At 52.3% G+C, this 16069-nt stretch overlaps 1 protein-coding gene across 3 annotated transcripts in view; it reads right to left on the bottom strand.

The window, feature by feature from the left end:
- The window catches only part of DGCR8 (DGCR8 microprocessor complex subunit), a 34757-nt gene extending 21049 nt beyond the window's left edge, over nucleotides 1–13708 (bottom strand). Inside the window, exons 1-8 of one of the 3 annotated variants that reach the window (XM_081801620.1) lie at nucleotides 13558–13708; nucleotides 7790–8790; nucleotides 7155–7314; nucleotides 4839–4981; nucleotides 4394–4676; nucleotides 1901–2098; nucleotides 1538–1639; nucleotides 685–783 (exon numbers count right to left, since the gene is read on the bottom strand). In XM_081801620.1, coding sequence (XP_081657746.1) covers nucleotides 685–783; nucleotides 1538–1639; nucleotides 1901–2098; nucleotides 4394–4676; nucleotides 4839–4981; nucleotides 7155–7314; nucleotides 7790–8509 — 1705 coding nt within the window. In that variant the 5' untranslated portion in view covers nucleotides 8510–8790; nucleotides 13558–13708. Of the gene's footprint in view, nucleotides 1–684; nucleotides 784–1537; nucleotides 1640–1900; nucleotides 2099–4393; nucleotides 4677–4838; nucleotides 4982–7154; nucleotides 7315–7789; nucleotides 8791–9207; nucleotides 13326–13557 lie in introns of those variants that run through there. The other 2 variants (XM_081801622.1, XM_081801621.1) reach the window with 2 other exon arrangements.
- Between the last annotated feature and the right edge of the window lie 2361 nt (nucleotides 13709–16069).

Raw genomic sequence — 16069 nt, 5'->3', positions numbered from 1 at the left:
GCACTTTCACCACCCAAGACCTGGTAAGAATGTGATGAAACTGACATACTTCATGCCTGTACAGGGCAGAGTGCTTTGGAAGACACTACAGCAGAGGTAGAAACCTTAAGAACAGAACTGTGGGGGGCACCTGGGTGGCTCAGTTGGTTGGGCGTCTGCCTTCGGCTCAGGTCATGATCCCAGGGTTCTGGGATCGAGTCCTGCATTGGGCTCCCTGCACTGCGGGGAAGCCTGCTTCTCCCTCTCCCACGCCCCCTGCTTGTGTTCCCTCTCTCGCTAGGTCTCTCTCTGTCAACTAAATAAATAAAATCTTTAAAAAAAAAAAAAAAAGAAAATCCACCTCTTTGTCATCTAGCATGCCCATGTTTTGCACGGTTTACGAACAACCCCACTCTAGAATGTGTGCTCACCACGGCCCAGTGAGCTCTGTGAGCAGTGGGGACAAGGGCGGGAGATTCTGGCCCAGCTGCCACAGAGCAGAGAAGGTTTGAATTTTCTAGTTTTATTTCTCATATTTTACTTCCTCTATTTGAGTCTTTTCCAATGAGCACATACTTTTAAAAAACCAAGTTAGAGGATTACATAAATCAAATGGATTTGCCCCACCCCCAGCCCTCCCTAGCCAAGGGGAGGGGCGGACACTGTGGGCAGCATGGGTCTCTGACACCCAAGCAGGCACATTACCAGCTTTATTCTTCGCAAGTTTTTTGCTGCTTGCAGTTCCAGATCCATAGGTCACACCATCAATGGTCACTGAGGCACCAAAAGGCTCACTTGGGTTCTCTTAAAATTAAAATTACGGTTTTAAAAATACTTGCCAAGACAGTAAAAGCGCGCACGCACGCACACATACAATCTGCTAGCACCAACAGACAAGGCGGGGTCAGGGCTACTGCTGAAAGGCAGAGACGGGGGCTCCCTGAGACATGGAGATAGGGCCAAGGATTGGTCAGCAGGCAGAGAGCATGCCAGGAAAACTGGGAAACGGGGGACCATAGGTTCGTAAGCTGGAGGGGAAACAGGAGGCCAGAGGCCAAGCCACCAGGGACAGGGATCAATGTCTGTGAAGGATGGACAGAGGACTGTGAACAGCAGAGATGCTGAAGCCAAGGGAACAACATTAAAACAATGAGTGACTCCTGGGTTCAGGGTTCTACAGGGAAGACAAACTAGTTTTCACAAAGGTGTGATGTGGATGGTGACAGGAGAAGGGCTGGTGGGAAGTGCAGGCCGGAGGCCCCTTCATCCACCTCGGGGCAGGTGGAGACAGTAGGGGGCCTTCCTCAGAGCAAGGGATGAGAAGAAGGTGGGAGTGGGGGGAGTGTGGATAAAGAAAGGGGGAAGCAGGGGCATTTGTCCTCAGAAGGGACACACAGCTGTGAACACAACCCGCCCACCTGCAGCACGCTTCTCCCCGCCCTGCCCTTTCACTTCTATCCCAGCAGAGTGGGGTTAATGATCAGTTCCCGCCTCCCCAGCCGTGACCCCAGCGAGGTGTAGGATTCTTCAGGGCCGAGATGAGGGAAGTCAAACTTACCACATTCAAAGAAATTATAAACGGGGCGGACCTTGAGGACGCGCTGCATGTACTCGTGCAGGATGCAGACCTCGGACTTCCCGTTGGGGTTAATGACAAACTCTGTGACAAGAAGGCCTATCTCAGCAACAGCGTGAGGACCTGCCGCAAGCTAGCACTCGGGACCTGGCACCATCCAAGTTAGCGACTCACTGAATTAGGGGCTCACCACCGTGAACGTAGTGCACCTCTGCATTCGTAGGGTAAACATAAGCTTTGAAGTAAATGCAACTCGCACACAAAGCATATGTTCTAAGACCATCAAGTGAAAAAAAAACAGGATAACCAATCTGCCCAAGATAAAATTTACGTGCCCCAACTCACCTTTCTTTGTGGGTGCATCCTGCACAGACAGAGTGATGAGCTTCTGATTGGCCGGCAGGATGGGCCTCTCGGACTCGGCCTGTTTCCGTTTCATTTCTCGGTTAAACTGTCGCCGCTCGGCCCAAGTCCTGAATTTCTTCACAGTGACTTGCTCAAAGTCAAAACGCTTTTCCAGGTAGTTCCGAAATTCCTCAAGATCTGTGTGGATTTACCAGAGAACAAAACTGCTAACTTCCAACCTAAGAGTCATGTTCCCTCTGTCCAGTGAGTAGGATGGTGACGGGCTGCCCATCAAACAGGCCCCGCCATGCCATTCCCCACTCCCCTTTCCCTTTTGAAGGGCAAACAAAGCAAAGGATCAGGTCCTTTCTTTTTTCTTTTTTTAAGATTTTATTTATCTATTTGAGAGAGAGAGAGAGAGAGTGCGCAAGAGAGAGAGCACAAGTAGGGGAGAGGCGCAGAAGGAGAGGGAGAAGCAGGTCCCCGCTTACATGGGGCTCGATCCCAGGACCCTGGGATCATGACCTGAGCTTAAGGCAGACACTTCAGACTGAGCCACCCAGGCGCCCCTGAACCAGGTCCTGTCACTCAAATTACTCAGGAAGGTCCCTTATGGACAAATTTCTAGATGCTCTTTTAGTCTATTTGGAACAAGAAAAAAAAGAAAAAGCTTTAAAAACAAAACAAAACAAAACCAGATGGCCTTCAAGACTTTTCTCCCTGTATCAAAACAAGTACCACAGCAGCCGAAGCACTGTGCACCTTGCGCTCTTCCTCTCCGGCCAGCCTGGCTGCCTGCACACTCAGCAACACACCCAGGCAGCTAGGGCCCTGGCACCTGTCATGCCTCTCCCCACACAGCCCCTGGCCCAATCCCACTGCTCACCACCCACCTCCACTCAGTGAAGTTCCCAGGGGCCTCCTGCTTTTACTGTTGCACCCACTACCCCTCTCGCTCCCAGGATATCCTAGAGGGTCACATCACCCTCACTGGTTTCTTATGCAAGTGTAAGCCCTGAGGCAGGGACTCTTGTGGTTCACACCGAGCCCTAACAGCAATGCCTGTGGAAGTAGAGGGAGGAAGTCCATGTGCAAGACTGAGAAATACATGGTTAAAACACAAGGCTGTGAAACAATATACCTGCACCCACTTAGTTACACACTAAACCACGTATTTCTTTACATGTGAATGCAGGGAAAGAAGTCTGGAAATAAGTACAAGTGGTCACCTCTTCCAAAAGGAGTAAAATTAGAAGTGAAAGAGAGGTCTTTTCCAAAAAACAAGAACACGTTCAGGTGTTACATGTGCATAAAAGATGGATTTGAGGGGCGCCTGGGTGGCTCAGTTGTTAAGCGTCTGCCTTCGGCTCAGGTCGTGGTCCCAGGGTCCTGGGATCAAGTCCCACATCGGGCTCCCAGCTCAGCGGGAAGCCTGCTTCTCCCTCTCCCACTCCCCCTGCTCGTGTTCCTGCTCTCGCTATCTCTCTCTCTGTCAAATAAATAAATAAAATCTTTAAAAAAAAGAGATGGATTTGAAGAAAGAAACCATTACGTTGAAGTCTTAAAGCGAAAACTCTGTTCCAGCTGGGTCCTTAGAAAAGCCCGGACACATGGACAGAAGACAGGGGCAGCTGACGTGGATGGGGAGGGAGGCAACAGGCAGGCAGGTTGCAGGGAGATAGCAGTCTGTCCATGCGGGGATGCTGGGGGCCAGTGACACACCCTGCCTTTCCCTAGATGCCTAAGGCTCCAACCAGCCCTCTCCACCAAGGCCCCTCCCTCAGCAGTGGTGCACCCACCCACCCCGCCCCAGCTTTTCTAGGCTCCACACACTTAAGAGTTACAAGGAAGGCTGGGCAGCAATATTCAGACAATATCTAAATAGCAAAAACCAAAATCCTGAAAACACAAAGTCCTCTTTGAAAGAGATTCAGCAGGTGGGCTGAGAGAGGTCGGCCACCACTGTAGACAACTAAGAATTTCACGGGTAGGCCTAAGTTAAAAGACACAGAAGAGAGAAGAGAAACACCAATACATAGCCAAAAGCAATTATTGAAGAGGGAAACATCCACAGAATAGTGGCTGTCTCCCAGTACTGAATCTGTGGATTGAAGTAGTTCATTCTGAGCGCATCAAGACAGATCAAAACAACGCCACATGAACATATCCTACTGAAAAACCAAGATTTCAGGAAAGGTCACAAAAGTAACCAGAGAAAAACGCCAGTGTGCACTGACAGTAGCCATCTCCACGGCAGCCCCGGCCATGTGGGGCCTGCAGACCCAGGCAGGTTCTAAGATCAGGGAGACAGGCATTTCCAACCACGAAAGAGTGGAGAGAGGTCCCCAGAAGTCCCTTCCTCACAGACAAAAGCAGGAACAGGTGGCCTCAGCAGGAGGAACGTGACCCCGGGGAAGGCATGGAGTGCAGCCACATCCCTGCAGATGGATCACAGCCAACAAGGAAGGAAGAAAGTTCACCCCAGAAACTTACCAACTGATTCGTCTTTGCACACCTCAACCTTGGCCTTCACCTGCCCCAGGGCCCCGGGGGCACCCTCAGCCCCCAGTGGGTCCTTCTCATCGAGGGCCCCCGAGTCAGCTCCCATGGAGTCAGGCTCTTCCAGGGGGAACTCCAACTCTGCAGATCGGCTCAGGGGCTTGACAGGGGACACTTCCCCACTGGGGGTGAGCTCACTGTTTTGCTCTCTTTCCTCATTGTCCTTCATTTTCTTGTAATGCAGACAAGGAATGCTGCTCAGAGGAGGATCATGTTTCTGTGGATAGTGAAATTGCAACACAGATTACAAGGATGACCTCAAAGCTCTGAACATCTGAAGCCTTCCACTTGCCTCTGCCTGGCTAGCATGCAAACACAGCGTGTGTATGTTCAGTCTGCAAACTTACAAGACTAAATTCATGACTGATGCATCCCCTACCCGTATGCTTCCCGTTCCCAGGAAGTACGGCCTGGACCAGGTGACCACCCGAGACTCTCTGTGTAGGTACACCGGGACTCCGGAGTTATGGAATGTCATGATCCACCCGTCGGGCAATGGTTCTGTAGGAGGACGGCCACGACCTGCACAGAAGACAAGAGCATCCTACAATCACTTCAGAAACCCTCTGAGTTGTAGAGATGGCTTCAAAATTATGACACATGGCAGATAAAAATAGTAAAGTCAACCAAGGATTGATTGGAAAGAACCTCTAAGAACTAGGGGAGTAGAGGAGTACCCTCCCCTCCACCAGACAGAGCCTACCCAGCCCTGCCTGCCACTCAGCGCCTCCAATGCACGAAACTCTTCTCAATTGTTGTGCTTGTTTATATGGCTCCAACCCAGAGAATCTAAGTCCCTCCTCAATAGCAGGAAGCTGTCCACCTTGTTTACTGCTATACTCTTTGGCCTAGAACAGCACATGGTGCACAAAGGAGCCTGGGATGAGGTTCTACAAGACAAGAGTCCTAGCCTCAGCTGCTGCCTGCACAGCTGTGGGCACCACGGCCATCAATCCCTCACTGCCTGCCTTGGCTATGGCCAGAGGCACCCCAGGGGCTGAGTAAACTTTGCTAACAAATTGCATGTCTGCCGACCACTGCTCCCTGTGACTCGACAGCAAGTGTTCATTGTACCTGAGCTGCATACTCTCACCAGCACGTGAAACTACTTCCAATTCATACGTTTCTAAGTCAGTTTTAGAACACTACTCCCAACCCCTTCTTTGCTTTACAGGCAGTCAAAGAAAAAAGCTCAAGACTTGTTACCCACTTGACACCTGCCACTAACAGGCCTGGTGACTAGGAAAAGCACAAAGATTTAACTGAAACGTAATTCTCTAACAGGAATTGGGAACAAGTGAGAAATTTAGGGACAAAAGAAAAAAGCAAATGAAATTTTAAAAACACAGACATAATGAAATGGCATGAGGGACTCTCACGGACAAGGGAGTAGCATCCCAGTGCCTGGTCCCCACCCGGCAGTGTTAACCCTTGGCCTGACATCAGAACATAACAATCCTGGCTGGATGGCTGATGTCAGGATGGCCCCCAGGAGGGAGCACAACAGGTCAGAGGTGCACAGACACTGTCACACACTTTCCCCTACCCGGGCTAGAGCCAAGGAGCTGCCTCACACCATCTTTGGGCTAAGTCAGGACAAGGAGAAGCAAACAAAATGCTAGCAAAGTACAACATGGGTCACTGGTGCACCTGGGCTACTCATTTGTGACAAGTAGCAGTCATAAAGCTGGCCCAGCCGTCTGAAGAGCTCACATGCAGCTTACATGCAGCCTGTGAGCCTGAGGCCCATGCCACAGCTCCTGGGAGGCAGCACTGTGGGGCAGGCTGCCAGGTGGGTGAGGTGGAGCAGAAGGCTGCAGAGGGAAAGGCACAGCAGTGCCCGGTGCAGGCAGGCCCAGTGGCATCCCTGAAGTCATGGCCAGGCACACTGTGAACCTGAACCAGGCTGCTCAGAATGGACACGGCTTTGTGGCACCTAGCATAGCCAACCCGTCCACTCTGCAGTGGGAGACTGCACACCACCTGCCCCTCGATTTCCTCCCATCACGCCAAGCCACCTTCTGCACTCCAGCCCTCAGCCTAAGGTCTCAACTGTGTGCCTGAGTCCCCACGCATCCGTTCAGCCCCTTCCCACTGCCCAATGCCCAGCCCCACAAGCAACTCCAGGCCGACTGCCCCACCCCCCAAATCCAAGTGCAGCTTTGGAACACCTTCACCCCTACCACAGGAGCTCCCACTCTAGCCACCTAAAGTCCACACACCATGCTGTAGCCATAGGAGCTGTGCCTTTAGACAAAAATTGTGTAACAACACCACCTGCCTGCTTCTAGAGGCTTCCCCTGACACTTGGTGGAGAATCCAGAAGCCAGACTACAACCATCACCTGCCACAGTGCTGCACCCACCTCTGGCCTCGGTCTCACATCCTCTAGTTGCCCATCTTGTCATCTCCCAGCAACATCATCCCCCTCCACCACCCCATCAGAAGTGCCTCCCCACTCCCCTGCACAACACCAGCCGCTCCAGTGTGTGTCCACGCATGACACCACAATCTGCACCCGGGTCACTGTGCATCTGGTGCTTCCTTGTGTCTTGTCTGTCCCCCCTTCACCACACATGACTGTCCTCCCTCAAACATGTGCCCACTGCTAAGACCACTGCCTGGCACCCAAGGGCTCTCAAAACGGCACTTCTACCGCCCCACAAACACACTACTTTCTGACTGGCTGACTTACTTTTTAGCACAGTTTTAATCTTGGTCATCATTGGCTGCACACTTGTCTCTCCGTCAGATGGATGGTCACTGTCTCCTCCGTATTTCTCCTCCATTCGTCTCTTTTTGGGAGCACAAAGGCCCTCTTCCAGCAGAGCATCAACATCGTTGTCAAAATCATCCTGCAAAACATGCTGTTCAGACACCAGGGCCCCCGGAGCCTGCATTCCTGTACCGTAGGCAAGCTTAACAGCATTAGTGAGAACAGACACAGAAATGAGGCACTCTCAAGTGGGGCCTAGGTATGCCTTTATGTTGCGTGATCATCTGAAAAACAAACAGGAAGAAACTGACAACTGCAACCAAAACACTTGACGCTTGGCACAGGTGCACACGCCACCAGGAAGCGCTTCTCAGCAGCACCTTCCAACTCAGGTTGCATAAAGGTACAAGGTCGACTGCTCAGCCAAACCTTTCTTTAGGAAAATTTAAAAACCTGGACTTCTTACAGCTTTTTCTTTTCCACATTAACATTATTCCACCTGATATGGGTTTTTTTTTTCCTCTGCAACATCAGCTTTCAAAAGATGCTGCGGTTCCCAACACCTCTCTTTGGGTTTTGCTAAGAGTGCTCCAAAGGCGGGGTCGCCGACATACCTCATAGGAGAAGTTCAAGGCCTCTTCATCCACTCTGTCTCTCTGCACGATTGCTTTAGCCGTGAACCCGCCTGTTCCTTCTTCATCTAGCTCCAAATTGTCAGTAAAATCTTCTAACTCATCGAGCACTGCGTACTCCACTCTCTTTTCCTGATCCAGCTCATTCTCCTCATCCTTCTTATCAGCACTCTCACCCCCTACACCTACCCCATTCCCAACACTCCCGCCAAAGGGACAAGCATGCACGTCTCCACTGACAGGGCTAAGGGCCAGACCGCACTCTGCGCGAGCGTCGCGCTCCACTCCTGTGTACAGCACCTTCCTGTCCTTACTCCTGCAGCTCTCGGTAAAGCTCACGCTAATCTTTACATCCTTAAGCAACTTAAGGTCAGGGGAGAACTTCCGGACCGCAGGTGCGTGCCGGGCGGTGCGCGGGCTGTGGCCACTACAGTTCGGGTCTATGAGGAGGCGGGCCTTAGAGAAGGATCCTTTGGAGAGAAGAGAAGCTCCGTAGAAGTTGAGCGGGTCCTCAGCAGGGGGTTCGGCCTGTCCATCACCACCAGAGCCAACGTCCATTACCTCTGCATCACTGGACGTTTGCAGGGGAGGTGGTGGAGACTGTTCACGGGGCAGCGCTTGAAAGGGGCAAGCTCGGTTCTCCATCACCGCTTCTCCTGCGGGCTCACGCGGGAGAGGAGAGGGACTCTCATATGTCTCCATAGTAAAAGTGGTTAAGACTATTTTAAAAGACCAGAGTTTTAAAAAACCTTACATAAATCTATACAGCTAACATGCACAAGTCCGCTGAGACCCGGGTGCCGTCCTGCCCGCGCTGCACACGCCGGCGGCTTAGTCAAGCTGGCCACATTGCTCTTTTCATTAATGTAGACAGCTTTTAGAACCACTGCCTCAATTATTGGAAATCACAATGCACTCAGCTTAAATGACTGACGACTAAGCGAGTCTGTCTTCATGCCAAAGTGGCACCTTTCTTCTTCCACCTGCAAAGAGATTTAAAAACATCGTCACAAAATGACAGAAACCTTCTACTTCCCTGGTACTAAGAGTCAAGTGCTATTAACAGTGTAGTAAAGAACTTGAAATACTACTGCCTTAAAGAACCTTCTAGGCTTCAAAACAAACTAGCTCTACATTCTTCCTTCAGAACCTAAATTATAATTTAAGTCCTAAGTTAAATATCTTACTAATTGTCCACTGTAATTCCTACTTCAGAAGCACAAAAAGTATTATCTTAAGGCTCAAAAAAGATTTTTAAAAACTAGGCTAAGCTTCACCGCAGCATTCCCCTAACTCAGTTTATTAGGTAAGCAAGCTCGCGGTGCAAGGCTGCCCTTTCCAGAACACACATAAGGTGTGTGGCCTCCCTCTGGCCATCAGAGCGACATGGATCCACTCACCTGCTAGGGCTGGGTCAGTCAGAGGGCGAGGGCGAGTGCGAGACCCTCAGCTCAACTCTGCGGCACTAGGGCCTCAGAGGTACAGCCAGGCGCTCTGCTACCCAGGGACCCCAGGGCTCTCCTGGGCCCACAAGGTGGCGGGTGGACCGGGATAGTGATGCAGCGTGCTGAGGTCGCCAGAGGTGGCATGGTTCTGTTCCCAGTAGAGGAGGGGATGGTGGCTGTGGGGAAGGGAACCTGGCCAGGGTTGGTTGGGGGAGCCTCAGGAGACAGCTGGAGCCAAGGCACAGGAAGTCCTGGGTGCCATCTGGAACCTGGCTCCCTCCTGGGGGCAATAAGGAGCCACCAAGGGTGAAGCGATTCCCATGCCACAATTCAGCCCCTATTTGAAAAAGGAAACTGACAGCTGTGCCAGGCCCAGTGCCTATGCCCAAGGCACAGAGGGCAGTCCTCCAGGCCAAAGCACAAAGGTGTGAATGAGGCTCTGGTGACAGGGCTGGAGCCCTCAAGAACAGTGAAGACACAGAACTGACCACACTGCTGACTGGGTAGAGGTGGAGAGCAAAGACAAGAGGGAACTGAAGGCAAATGAGGCTTCTCCCCTGGGAGGACACACGTGTTCCAGCATTCAGGCAAGAGCCTGCCAAGGAGAATGGATGGAGCCTCTAGGCAGACCTGTCCAACAGGTGCTGAGGCCACAGCTCTGGAGCTGTGACTGGCCCAGAAACAGAAGGCCAGAACACATCAGGGAGGTGATAGTCGCCAAAACCACAGGAGAGAGGCTGCCCAGAGAGGCAACACAGACCAAGAAGAGGGTTAAGGATGCAACTCTGGGAAGCTTCCCTTCAGAGAAAAGACAACAAAAGGGATGACGTGAAAAGGCAGGTCAGAGGGACAATCCAAAAACCCAGAGGTCTGCAGGAGGGCCGGGCATCAAAGCAGGAGAAGCACGTGCAGACGCAAACGTGTATGCGCACACACTCCCACACCATGCAGACACACACACACACACACACACACACACATGAACATGCCATGCACACGGGTGCAGATACGCACATGCATGCCCATGCCCACATAGGGCAGGCCTGACTGGCTGCATGGACAGAGCAGAAGACAGCAGACATCACACACTTAAGAAGTTTACAGTGAAGGAGTAGAGCGTGGTGGTTGTACTTTCAAGGAGACACAACATAAAAACCAAAGACTTACTCAGATTTAATTAATTCCTTCAACCAATATTCACTGGCCTTCTACTCTAAAGGATGTACTACCATGAACAAGAGACAAGGTCCCCACCACCTGGACACAGCTGGAAGGGCAATGACCACTGAGCTGTCACTCTATTTCCTAGACTCTAAGATGTCCTTACATTTCTGAATTCAATGGGAATTTTATCACAATACTTCCCCCAAAGGTGTATCTGTCAAAGGTGCTAAAGATCAAGGGAATACAGCTTACAGATAACAAGACTCAGAACTGAGGTAAACGCTAAGGAGGCTGCAGCTGAACAGGCATGAGGAGAACCGAGTGAAATAAGGCCAGTCTCCTGGCAACCAACAAAGATCATTTCAGAGAAGGACAAACAGGTCAGCATGTCCAGTGCTAAAGAACACAGATAAAAATCAGGACCAAACCCCTCAGCTTCTGGTAGGTCTGTGGAGACACTAGCCAAGAGCCAATCCAGTGATTCTGGGGGCTGAAGGGGGGGGGCTGAAGACAAAGGGTGGTACAGGATGGGGACACCTGCTAGTGTTAAAAGACCAAGCAGCTGCCATCACCAAAGCACAAAGCAAAGATGATAATGACAACAATGCAGGGAGGCCTGAAAGAGGTGCAGAGGGTGGGGTCAGGGAGCCGTAGAGAAAAAAGAGTGTTCTTTCTCCCTGGGGGATCAGGAAAGCCTGCCCAGCCCCAGGGGGCAGCAGCTCAAGGCTCAGAACTCCGCAGTAGGGCAGTCCTGGGCAAGTTCCTTACTTTCCCCTGTAAGCTTGCTCTACTCATTCAACAAGTGTTTGCTGAATGCTTTCCACATGGCCCACGTACCATTCTAGATGCTAAGGACGCAGAACAGACAAAATCTGTACCCACAGAGCTCACTTTTTAGCAGGACAGATGGAGAAACAACTAAGAAAAGCTGATTAGTATTCAAGAGAAAACAAAGCGGGGGGGGGCAGCTTCATAAAGGGCAGACAGCAAAGACTGCACAGTCGGAGTCCATCTGAAGGCAGAAGAGAGTGAGCTGGGTAGGTGGGAGCAAGGGACATTCCACGTGACAGAAGAGCAAAGACCCTGGGGTAGAAGTGCAGTGAAGGACGTGAAAGCAGCGTGCTAAGTGAAACTGAGACCAGGACTGTGGCTCTTATCTTAAGAGATGGGCCACTGGACAGGAGGGTCCAAGCACTGAGGTGGCATGACCCAAGGACAGCAGTGGCAACCAACCCTCAGCCAGGCCCTGCTCTAAGAGTGTTATGCATTTTCACTCACCAGTTCTCACACAGCACTAAGAGAGAGGTTAAGGACAGAAAGGTTAAGCAACTTCCTCAAGGTCACACAGCTAGAAAGCAGTGAAGCTGCTTTACCACCCAGGCAAGCTGGCTCCCCTCCTCACTTCCTTGGTTTTACACTATCCTACAGTTTAAAAGAATCATTCTGTGTCCAGAAAAACTATCATGGGTGAGTGGCAGGGAGGAGCAAGAGTGAGAGCAAAGTGAAGAATTAAGAAGCTCACCAGGCAGTTCAGAATAGCACGTTAAGCTGGAGGTGGTAAGAAATTGTCCTGAGTGTTGCATGGAGGCCTAAGAGAGGAATCCAGGTGACTCTAAACTCATAAACGGAGCTGTCGTGCACTGAGGTAGCGAAGGCAGCATGAGAAGTGTTGTGGGGTGGGTGAAGAAAAGGATTTAGGTTTGGCCATGGCTACTTGGCATCAAAGTAACATATAAAGATTTGGAAGAGACAGCAGCTCAGAAGGGAGGCCAGGGCTGAAGAAGGCGATGGGAGCTGTCAAGGAGAAAGGGCATTAAAGCCAGGAAGCTGGATGAGACCACCAAAAGGGGAAGGGCAGCTACTAAGAGGGACCAAGACCAGGCAATCCAGTGAGATTCATGTTTTCTACTACCAAGGTCACGGTCAGATTATAAAACAATCCCCAGGAAGTGCCCTACAGAGTGCCTGGCCATAAAGAGCTCAAAGAGTGACTCTCCCACCATCAGCCTCACTGCTACTGCAGCTGATTGAACACACCGATGCAAACCTTGCTTGCCAAGTGGACTGCAAGCCAGCAGCAGGCTCCCCTGGATCCCTGGTACATGGGGTAAAACCAACAGGCTTGGACAGCGCCCTTCACTGAAGTCCACTTGCTGAGTTGGCATCGAGTCGCTGACTGTAACGTCCAGGGCTGGGGCTGGTGCCTTTCGGTCAAGCCTCTCACACTGCAGCCTCCCGCCCAACCCAGCAGCAGTATGACCTCATCCATTCCTTTTGTCATCCTCCAACAGGCCTCACATCCTGTACTCACAGGCGCACTCCTGACTGGCCATTCACTCCCTCTGGTGAGTAACAGCCTGCGGCAGGGTTTGAGCCACTGTGTGCGAGGCGCCTGACTGGGAGTCCAGGCTTAGACCAGTAAACAGAGGGTCTCCGCCTGCTGGTTGGCCTCACACAGTCACCAGCCCTAGCCTGGACTGCCGTGCATCAGGTAACAAGGTACATGCAAGCATGCAGAACAGCAAATCAAATTCCTACCATGAGAAACCCAAGTCCATCGAATGATACTTGACAGGTACCACTATCAACAGGTTGCCACCTTCCATTTATTTCTACCACGACCACTGTTACAACAAAACCACGCTCCGCTTATCTAAGTGACACTCAATCCATAAGCATTTGGCGGAGAAAAAGATTCAGGCGACTTCTCAGATTTCCCAAACTGTTATACCCGGCAGGATCCTGGACGAGCACTACCCATGTTCATACCTTTCCCGCCTGAAAGCGACGCTACGGCTTCAGGCCCACAGAGCGAAGGGCCTCTTTACACTCGGGCTGTTTACCCGGGCGGAGAGCGACCGGCGTCGGCGCCACCTGGGCCTGGGGCCCGCCCCCACCCCACCCCCACCACGGCGAGACCCCCGCCCCGCGTTCTCCGAGGCCCGCGGCCATGATGTTTCACAAAGGCCGGGACTCCGCGTGGCTGCCCCGCCTCGCGCCCTCCCGCCCCGCCCCACCCCGCCGCCCCGGCCCTCAGCCCTCGGCCCAGGAAGCAGGGAGGGGAAGGGCGCGCCCTCGCGCAGGCCGCAGCGCCCACCCGCCCGCCCGGCCCGCGGGGCGCCCCTCGCGCCCCGCACCTACCTCCGGCGCCCGCGGCCTGCCCGAGCTGCCCGCAGCCCGACCAAGGCAGGGAGACCCTCACGGCCTAGCCGCCATCTAGAAAGGCCTCCCAAGCTCTCTCCGGTCGGCGGACCCGCCTGCCGCGCGGGGCGAGCGGAGGGCGGACCTTCGCGGCTCGCGGCCAATCCCTGCGCGCGGGCGCCCCGCATTGGGGGAACCGCGGAGCGGGCTGCGGAGGCCGCCAATCGGCAGCGCGTGGCGCTCGCGGCCACGGCACGCGGCCCAATAGCGCGGCCGCGTGGGCGGGACCAGGCGCTCAGGCCGCGGCCGCGCTAACGGTCGCCGCCGGGGCGGGGCTCGCCGCGCGGAGGGCGGCGGCCGCGAGGAGCGCCGGGAACGGGCAGCGCAGGGGATGCCGGGAACAGGAGAGCGCGGGAAGCGCAGGGAATGCCGGGGAAGGGGGAGCGCAGGGGATGCCGGGAGCGGGAGAACGCGGGAAGCGCCCGCAGCCGGGCAGCGCAGAGGACGCCGGGAGCAGGGGGAGCCTCCGTGGTCTACGCAGTGCAGACGAGACCATATACACACAATCATTAAACGTTTGCAATTAAAAGCATTAAGCATAATCAGTAGGAAAAAAGGACAAATATGCTGAACTTCCGGCATTTTTCCACTTGCTAATGCCATTTCAGGAACCTCAGAAAAGGGAGGGTATGAGTAAGTGGAGAAGGGACAGCTCTTCCTTAGACCAGAATTCCAGTGAATAAATGTAGAAGGAATGATGGAAGTAGGAAATCTCCCTTTTGGCAGCCTGCACAAACCTGCTGCAGACAAAAATCACGGATGCTAAAAATAGCAGCAAAGTAGGAGAATTGGCGATTTTTTTTGTTGCTTTACAGAGATGCAAAGTTTCTCCCCAAGACACTAACTGCAAACCTAAAATAGTAACTGCAGTGGAGAAAAACCTGAGAGAGAACCAGGTAACCAAGTGATCGAGGTCACCAACAAACGTATACACACCCAAACTTACCAAATTTATACTTTAAAGATATTCGTTGTATAGTATACTAATGATACCTCAATAAAAATGAAGACAAAGGTCAGCACCAGTAAAGACATATTGTGGGCCTCCTGAGAAGGACATGCATCACTACCCAAAAGGCAAAACCTGAATGAAGAAAGATCAGACAAACTCAAATGAGGGACATTCTACCAAAAAACCGGCAGGTGCTTTTCAAGTGGCAAGATCATTCAAGTCAAAGATACACTGAGGAGCTGTCTTCAATTACAGGAAACACAACTATGTGATGTGGGATCTGGACCCTGTATCGGAACCTAGCTCAGGAAAGGGACAGAAGTGGGACAACTGGTCATTCAAATCAGGTTTGTAAATTAGCTGGTAGTAATGTATCAATGCTAATTTCCTGGTTGTAATCATTTTAGTATGGCTAGAGGTAGGGTGTTAACATTTGGGGGAACTGGGTGAAAGACACTGGAATGTTTTGTTCTATTGTTTCAAGTTTTTAGTAAGTTGAAATCATTTCAAAATGAAAAGATTAAAAAAGGTGGGGAAAAAGAGTGTTGCAGGTGAGAAAGCTGGAGGCCTATCCAGGCCCTTCCCTCCCTTCCTGCCCCTTTCTGTTTACCTGGCTGTCCAGGGGTCAGCACCAGACACTTCACAATAAAAATGTGACCAAGCCCCATGAAGTTCTAGCTCCTGGACTTAGCCAGGGGAGGCCAGCCTCTCTGTGGCTGGGCCAACTGCTCTCCTTGGCCCAGTGGTCAGAGCTCATGGGAACCCTTGGCATGCCACCATCCAGCCTTAGCAAACTCTCCACACTTTATTGCTTGGTGAGTTGCCTCAGACTCGAGACCTCAGACCAACAGCTGGCTTCCCACATGGCCTTCCCACACAATGTCCCCACAGTCCCCATCCGACTCCAACCTCAGGTGGATGCCTAGAAGCCGGAGCTCTAGCCCAAACTGAGGAAACTTTTCCTTCCAGGCTCGTATGTTTCCACCTGAGCCCAGCTCACCCATGAGCCAGGTCTCTGCTAAAGGGCCTGGATGATGCTATCTGCTGGCAAATGAGACCAAAAGATCAGGTGTTAGTGGTGGGGCAGTGGCGGGGGGTGTCTCTGCAGGCAGAAGGCCAGGATCTCAGGCCTGCCATGACAAGCCTCAAGGCCAGGCTGCATTCCTGGGCTGGTCTTGTTTACTCAGACTTAGCTTCCATATCAGTCAGCTCCACACCTCCAGTCTGCATGCCAACACACTTCAACTGGCTGTCTTAGAACCAGAGAGCAGAAGCAGCTCATCAGGGGCATCTGAAGAGGAGGTGAATTACCCCTCCATCTGGGAAAAGAAGACCCATGTTGGGAACTCAGGGATCCAGTGCATCTGATGACTAGCTAAGCCATGCCAAGGTCAGGTCCAGGCCTTCCTGTGTGGCATGTCAAAAGCACTTCTAGAAAGCACAGCTTCCTAGGGTCCCTTCTAACCACACAAGGGTCTCACTTCAAGGCCTAAATAAATG

Source organism: Leptonychotes weddellii, chromosome 13 (genome assembly GCF_054177405.1).
Source record: "Leptonychotes weddellii isolate Sample4059 chromosome 13, ASM5417740v2, whole genome shotgun sequence".
NCBI lineage: Eukaryota > Metazoa > Chordata > Mammalia > Carnivora > Phocidae > Leptonychotes > Leptonychotes weddellii.
This window is presented reverse-complemented; position numbering and strand designations above follow the sequence as displayed.